The sequence below is a fragment of the Priapulus caudatus genome, unplaced genomic scaffold (assembly GCF_000485595.1).
Source record: "Priapulus caudatus unplaced genomic scaffold, Priapulus_caudatus-5.0.1 Scaffold261, whole genome shotgun sequence".
NCBI classification, from domain to species: domain Eukaryota; kingdom Metazoa; phylum Priapulida; class Priapulimorpha; order Priapulimorphida; family Priapulidae; genus Priapulus; species Priapulus caudatus.
In genome coordinates, this window is record NW_014577322.1 from 252,858 (window position 1) to 261,311 (window position 8,454).

General features: G+C 38.4%; 1 protein-coding gene across 1 annotated transcript in view; it reads left to right on the top strand.

Annotated features, from left to right (window-relative positions):
- Positions 1 to 4,526: 4,526 nt before the first annotated feature.
- Positions 4,527 to 8,454, top strand: part of LOC106808223 (glucosidase 2 subunit beta-like) — an 8,070-nt gene continuing 4,142 nt past the window's right edge. The window contains 6 exon segments of the mRNA XM_014810847.1: positions 4,527 to 4,640; positions 5,669 to 5,802; positions 6,146 to 6,424; positions 6,995 to 7,131; positions 8,091 to 8,161; positions 8,163 to 8,259. Of these exon segments, the coding sequence (XP_014666333.1) occupies positions 5,687 to 5,802; positions 6,146 to 6,424; positions 6,995 to 7,131; positions 8,091 to 8,161; positions 8,163 to 8,259 (700 nt within the window). The 5' untranslated portion in view covers positions 4,527 to 4,640; positions 5,669 to 5,686.

The following is an 8,454-nucleotide window of genomic DNA, read 5'->3' on the forward strand; positions in this document are numbered from 1 at the left end:
GCGCGCGCGCGCGCGCGCGTGCGTGCGTCTTATAAAATATCGTTATTCTATCTAAATTTTATATACCACCAAAGAAATCGTGTTACACATATTATCATACCTATAGTGATAGGCTATATAATATATATATAGCGGGTGAGAGAGGCGGATAGAGCACCTAGATTTATGCTTTGATGATAGATTGGGCTGTATATGTTTTTTTCCATTGTAAGTAAGTTGGCTGCTGGGTGCTCAACTGGATAATATATAATGAAGCCAAAGTTTTACATCATAGTAGATACTATATATATCTGTGTTTTTATAATTTGTTATAAACCAATGCATTTGGGTCTCTTGAGTTCTTAGAGATGCAGCTATAGCGAATTCGGGGATATTGCACTAAACGGGAACTTTTTGCTACAAACCAACATCGTCGAAAATGCAACAAGTTTATTACGCTGAATCTATTTGCATGAAATATCTTAGGAAACTTATCCCATAACGATAATTTTCATTATTATCGTAGGCGATAATTTTCCTGTCATATTTTCTGCAAAAATGACGCAGTCAAGACCTCTGTAAATATTGTTATATGGACTGTATGTTATATTTGTTAACCTAATTATTAATTAATTCATGATCACGCGCACTCTGTGATTGAAGTGCGTCGTGTCAAAAATGTGACTGAATGTGCCAAACATTGCGGGTAGCTGAATACTACTAGTCTTCGCAAGATGGCTGACATCCCCGTCGATGACTGTGTTCCAAACCACATTACACTAGAATGTTCTAACCAGTAACTGTTGCAAACTAAAGCAATATCCCAGTGTCGCGTGTTTTAATATAACGACTGTAAACGAGTATTGTAAATGAGTATTGTAAACCTATATTTTATAACGAGTAGTAACCTTTCTGTGATTGTGATCTGTATTTATTCTCGCACCGTGAACTGATCAGCATTCTAGTGTCTTCTTATTGCGTGCGATCATAGATATATACAAACGCATGTGTTTATACATATATGTATGGTGCGATCTACCGTACGCTATTGTTAACTCGACTACCGTTGACTGGCGAATATTGTTTTGAACCGATAAACCAAAAACGTGTCCGCTTGTCTATTGTCTTTTGCTATAATTGCGATATAATATTTTTTTAGTTTAATGTATATGTATTCGGTGACAGCTAGTATAAGTACGAGGGAAGTCTGTTCTCTCGTTCACTGCAGCCCGACTGGCAACTATTGTACATGGCGTTATAGCGCGTAGCTTTTATTATGTCTTGACAGGAATATATACGTTATTATCAGGTATGTATTCTATTATATCGCGCAGCTTTAACTATGTCTCGACGAATATTACGTTATTATCAGGTATGTATTCTATTATATCGTGTCTCAGTCTTACATCGGCAGGCGGGCACTGTTGATTGTTGCGTGTGTTGTATAGGAAGAAGTTTTTTATTACTGGCCTCTAAGTGTTTGTCCTGAATATTTTAATACCGCGTTTATATGTAGACGTTGTGCACTTTACGTTATTCGCTATACGTTAAGCAATGCTATAAAGTGTAATCCTTTCAAAATTATAGAATTATATAGGCCTACATTTGTAGCAATAATAATTATAATAAAGGTAATAGCTACGGGTCACACCATCTTATCAGATAATGTGTTTTGTAGCGACACGTTCCCTGTAGGTTCGTATCGTATTCGCATAGAAGACTAGCGTGCTAGTAGTATAGCCTATAGGTAATAGCAGGGGTGAATAATGACAGATTTGTCATCTGTGTTATTATTCATCCTGGTAATATAGTGGACACCTTTAGAATGAAATGTTATTGGTTTTGTTTACTGCTACGTTTAGTTGTTGCTTATCGATTTGTGATGTCTGTCCTCAAATCATCTCATACTTCAGGGGAGACTAGAATCGTCAGCCAATGTTTAACTTCATTGCAGAATGGATAAAAAAACATCCACGGCTAGTTGGAGAACAGCAATCTTCTTTTCCTTTTTCTTATGAACGTCTTAATTTTTGGCCACTGATTTGACAGCATTCATAGAAATTGAAAATTAGCGTTTATTACCTAATTAGTGATCAAACACCGTTGCCGCAATGTTCTGAAATACGTGCAGGTATTACAGTTCCGTTGGTTCGATCGACAATGTCAGTATGATTTAAGATTGCGTATTAAACTTTAGCCTGTTATTAATTCAATAAAACTTGAAAATTTACACGTCATTTCGCACGTTAACGCTTCACACATGTCCTCTACATCTTATATTACGCGCACATTTATATGTACGTGGCTGTAAATGATTTATATAATGACGCATGCCGTAAATATTCACTGTATGTAATGCCAAATGCTAAAACAAATAAAAAGAGCCTGTTGATTATTAATGTCTAGCTGAGTGTTTCTTACTAGTATTTTGACACCGATCCCGTCTCTTGGTTACTGGGCGCCACGATCTCCTATGTAACTACTAACTTGACAATCCACTTTGGTAGTTTTTAACGTAACCTCGGGTAATTTTTAGAGAAATTGTGTTTACAAGATAACACGATGTAATACATTCTAGGCTTCAATAAACATTCCATATAGATAATTTTAATATATTTGTGTTCTTGTAGAAATGTGACAATTCAAAGCTATCACATCAGTGCAATAATTTCTTTCGAATTACTCTACGTCACCCTTTCTTATGGGAGGTCAGGGTCATGTTCACCCGGAATATTTTTGAGCGAATGGTGAGGAATAACACAATTTCCTGCCTTCGCCGCAATAAAAAACCTCTAAAACGTCTTATCTCATATATCAATACCCGTGCAAATGGAATTGTTTAAATTTGTCGCAAATTAATTAGTTTAATCAGTTTTTAAACGGTTGGCGCGTGCACACCTGACCAGAATATTAAATGCACACATTTCTGTTGTGAACATAAACTAGAGAAAACAGAGAACAAAAACGAGCTAGATCATGAATTTTCTTATACGGTAACATACCGTTAGACCTGTGTTAGCGCTTGCGCAGTGTGTATCACAAGAAATATTTGAAGTCATATTGAAATATAGGAAACGTGTAAACGCGAGTAGTTTGCGATGCAAATTGTCTGTCACCGCTGTAGACTCCGGGAACGGGGAATAGAACAGCCGCACCTGGATTCTGATATGATACGTACAGAGAAACGATTCAGACAATTAGGGTTATTTTGAACCTGTATAAAATAAATTTAATAAATTTACTATTTATTATCTATTTTTGCTACCGTTGCAAATCGTATTTAGGAGTATTATACACATATAAACATCTTGAATTTTAATCCGAGTCTGTGTACCCCACCGGAGGCTGCAGCCCTGGACCGCTCCTCATTCCCTTATCTGCCTAATCTTCCTCATCTTCTGCATAATTAGAAATTGAATTATTTCATCCGAGAGATGGCGCTGTAGTGTAAGCCGCCGCATGTGAATCGGTCAGGTGAGTCCAGATAAATATGTGCTTGTAAATATGTGAAGCATATAAATATTAATGATTGTGCGATTTATTATGGAATATATAGCTTGTATATTTTCTACAAGTTTTCATGTGTGAGGGCACAACGCACTAGCAATGGTGTGGTAGCCCGATCGGGCTGGGCGACGGACGAATATACATAGGATCGGGGGTCTACATTACACATTATTACTAGTAGTAGTAGTAGTAGCAGGAGTACTATGCTACTACTACTACTAGTACTAGTACTAGTAGTAGTAGTAGTACTAGTACTAGTACTAGTAGGGTATTACTATTAGTATTAGCCTCAATCACTGACACAGGCACTTAGAACGTCTCAATAAAAAAAAAGGTAAATAATTAATAAACACGAAATGTATTTACTACCAAAGTCTTAATGTTTCTTTACTCTATTTCGCTTATTATTGGCGATAATTACCCGTAAATGCCGGTCAAATGCTCATCTGCAACACATGTTTTTGTTCATGTTTTGTTCTCTCATATTCATGTTGTTTGTGCACAGGGCGTGCGTACGGCGTACTTGTGTGTTGCAGATGAGCATTTGACTGGCATTTACGGGTAATTATCGGCAATAATAGGCGAAATAGAGTAGAGAAACATTAAGACTTTGGTAGTAAATACATTTCGTGTTTATTTACCATGATTTTTTTTTATTGAGACGCTCCAAGTGCCTGTGGCCTCAATTATCAATACACAACTACCTAGCCACAACTGGCACAAGTTAAACTTCTCGCTTCTCACTACGTGGTGATGTACCGTAGAGTTTTGACGCTCGCCCGAAACTGGACGCTCCTAAGTACGCATGCGCGCAGACAACTCTTGTTTTGCAAGGGCGCATGCCCAGCATGCGCAGTAGTCATCTGCGCATCTCGCCCATCGAAAACCGTTGCAATAAACAAACATGACGGACAACCCGGTCACTGATGGAAACATTTGATTGCAACAATTTACAATATGTAGTAAGTTAGTAAGACTGTGTTATGTGTGTCAGGTTACAAGGCAAAACAAAAAGAAAACAAAAGAGCATGGCTACTATTTCCTACGGCCCTGCAAAACAAGATTCAAACAAAAAGAAAACAAAAGAGCATGCCTACGGCCCGGCACATGTGCACTCAGGAGCGTCCAGTTTCGGCGAGCATCCAAACTCTACGGTACAGCGAGAAGTGAACGACGCGAGAGAGCACTACAACGTGAAACAGTCGTAGAGTCTGGTCTAGCTAACAACTACCCTGCTGCTACGCATGGTCAATACACAACAAGTTCTGTCGATGTACGATTGTTTCTATTGGGTTCCATGCCATGGCACTGCCACTGACACTGATCTGATCAGTGATCACCCTCAGAGTCAGCAGAGGTTGGCTTGGTGTAATGCTCTGGGGTGAACTAGTAGTGAATAAGACGTAGCGTCCTAATTCACCTAGTTGTTTGATAGATTTGTTCCAAGTGTTGAAACATGCAGATGCAGATAAGGTACTATACTTTTTGCTTTCGACATGTGCCATCTTCAAAAGATCCGTTTAAGTTTAGCTTCTTTGTCTCTGCCATTTCGTATTCAGGGTTTCTTCTACATAGGAGGCACTGCGGCGCACCGCCGTTGTGAAAATGTTCCTGTATTTACCCGCCGTTGTCTAAATAGTGTCAATCCAAAAATAAATAGATTACCATGTGCTTCTGACTATATACATGGAAAATCGTAATGAAATTCACAGCAACGTTTCTTTTTGCGTGCCGGCACACTCGTGTGTCATTCCCGATTGCAGCTTTTTCCTCGATTTGGGTAAAGTTTTGCTGTCACTCCCTCATAACAGCGGTGCCCACCCCTACATATACAGCAATAAGCATGCCCACGCGACTGTAACAATCAGTGCATCTGCCCCCCCCTACCTATTGTTGCATATACCTATAGTTACTCAATAACTAAAATAAAATAATAAATCAACTGATATAATAACGTTTCATCGTGACATTATTTTTCTTCCATTCAATCCATATAAATATTATTACCATACTTACAAATCAGAAATATATCCTTCAGAAAAATATATCCTTCCCATGAAACCTTTTCATAATTGAACCTTTTCTAGTGAATATTTATTGTAGTAATTATAATACAAAATATCCGTATTGAACATTCAATATACTAATGGGACTGCCATGTACTATGTGATTGACATTTCAGTAGGCCGCTAATACTGCAATGAAAAGAGTGCGGCACATTTCTCGCAGACGTGCATACGGTGCCCTTTTGCTGCTCGCAATTGTTTCTGCAATTTTTTTGTGCTTCCAAATCTTCTCCGTAAAGAAACTAGGCAGGTAACACATTTTCTATTATACATAAAAAACGATATCATCCGTACAACTGCACGAACAACTTGCATTGATTCTGGGCAACCATTTTATGGTATTGTGTACTTCCAGTTAAAAACACATTCAACATTAAACATTGAAGACTATAACTGAAATATATTTTAATTACTAGTTTTACCAGCTTATAGGGCAATAAATGATCTATTTCAATACATTTATTGATGCATTTTATGTAGCTACTACATTTTATATAAATATATTTATTATACAAACTCAACTGGTCATGTAGATTGTAGACTCATACTCTCAAGTCTAAAACATCTGGTAAATTCATTATAAATGTTTTCAGCTTTGATCATTATGGAAAGAAGTCGGAGCTCATTCTAAGACCAACACAGCAGAAAAGGCCGTCCGAACTCGACTCGAAAGATGTGTCATTCATTGACCATGCTTCGGCAGTTCGAGGCGTCTTGCCAGAACATTGGCATCTCTATAAAATACCTGCAGACGGAACATTTATGTGTTTCGATAAACGGCTGAGCATTCCCTACAGCTACTTGAATGATAATTACTGCGACTGCGACGATGGCAGTGACGAACCATCGACGTCCGCGTGCGAATCCGCCAGGTAAACGTCACAAATATTTTGCATATGAAGTTATGAATTTATGATATATGATATTGTGATGGTATATGATGATGATGATATTATGATGATATATGATTTATTATATGTATTTTGCATATGATGTTATGAATACATTATGAAGGACATTTTATAAAATAAGTTTAAGACGTCATTCGAAAAATCAGAGGTGGCGGCTATACCGAGCCGTTTTGATTTTGTCATTCAGACACAATAGCAGTTAGGCTGAAAAATTCAGTATGCGATGCAATAAATACCAATACATTAGTAGTCGACAGCATCTGCACCAAACTTCTCAATGGTGTTAGAACCATGTAGTATTGCAGGGACAAGGGGTAGTGATGTAAATGCAGAAAATCCGTGCACTTAATCATTCATTTATTTGAGCCAGACGTTCTGCAATGGCGGTGTCACAATTACCACCGACTCGCTCCTTCCTACACGCGACGTGTGCCGCGTCACAACCTTGACCCGACAGAAAACGAGAAATGTGAAAACCATGAAGTAACCATTAATTGTCTTTTCCCAGTAGTATTTATTCGTCGTTTGCAGGTTCTATTGCGATTATCAGCCCGCGGATTGGCCGTTAGTGCTGCGAAGTAACCGAGTTAACGACGGCATCTGCGACTGCTGCGACGGTTCAGACGAGTGGGACTACACAGAACTTCCTGCCGCCTTGAAGTTATCCGGTTAGGATGTCTGTCTGAAATATATTCGAGACGAGGTTTCTTCGTTATCGTTCTCTACCATGATAATATGTGACATTAATGTATATCTGGTTAGGATGTCCATCTAAAAATCTCAAGATGGGTTTCTTCGTTATCGTTCTTCCACGATAAATATAATATTAATGTTTATTTGGTTAGGATATCGTTTAAAATATTTCAAGATGGGTTTCTTCGTTATCGTTCTTCCAAGATGAATGTAATATTGGTATATACTTAATGCCTGCTAGTGGGGCCACTGCTCTCATAGCTGTTGGCTGAGGCAGGATAGTGCCCGAGCGTTAAGCGAGGGCACTATTCCTTCCCAAAGCACCAACACTATGGAGAGCAATAGTGCCCCAACAACAGGCATTAAGTGCTTTTTAGTTGCCCATCACTGACTATGCATCTAGCTTTTCATTGACCTTATATACCTTCTTATATACTCCCTAACTGTTGGCCGGTGCAGTTCGATGTAACAAAACGTCTCGACACGAACACAACCGCCGCTTCGAAAATCTGTGCGGTGGCTGGGCCAGACGCAGGAGATCGTGGACCGTAAAACACAATGCGTTATCAATAACAATCGTCGCGCGAAGCAATAGTGCCCGGCCTCAGGCGGGCACATATTGCCTTTCATAGCTTGCCTGCCCTGCGTTACTCCAATGAGATTTCAACGATTGTATCACGTCATTGCCTATAATGTTTATCTGGTTATGATATCCGTTTAAATATTTGGAGACAAGGTTTCTCGTTTATCGTTCTACCACGCAGAATGTAATATTAATGTCTATCTGGTTAGGATAGCTATCTGAAAATTCTGAGATGTGATCTTTTTTTATCATTCTACCACGTTAAACGTGTTATTATTGTTTTTACAAATCGATAAGAACAATCTAGGTTAACACTGAAAAACAAAGAAGGTGATCGGCTTTACGTTTTAGTTTCGTATCTTGACAGAATCAGAACAGCAACAACTCACAAGATACAAACACCATGCAAAAACTACTGTGATAAAAATTGATCAGTTAGAGGAGAGTCTGAAGCATATGCAAGAGGAAGGGGCCAAACGGAAAAAGCAGTACATAGAGGAAGGGAAAGCACATGCAAGGGGCTGAGGGGGACATGAAAGAACAGTGTGTAATTATTATTACACTTATTATCTACATATTACATATGATGAACTTTATATTTAATAGGTTATCAATATCAATACCTATTAGCTGACGTAGTGATAAATATTCTCCTTACTCTCTGTCATAAGTTATAGCAAAGATACTAGTGGAGGATATATTAGATAGAGAGATA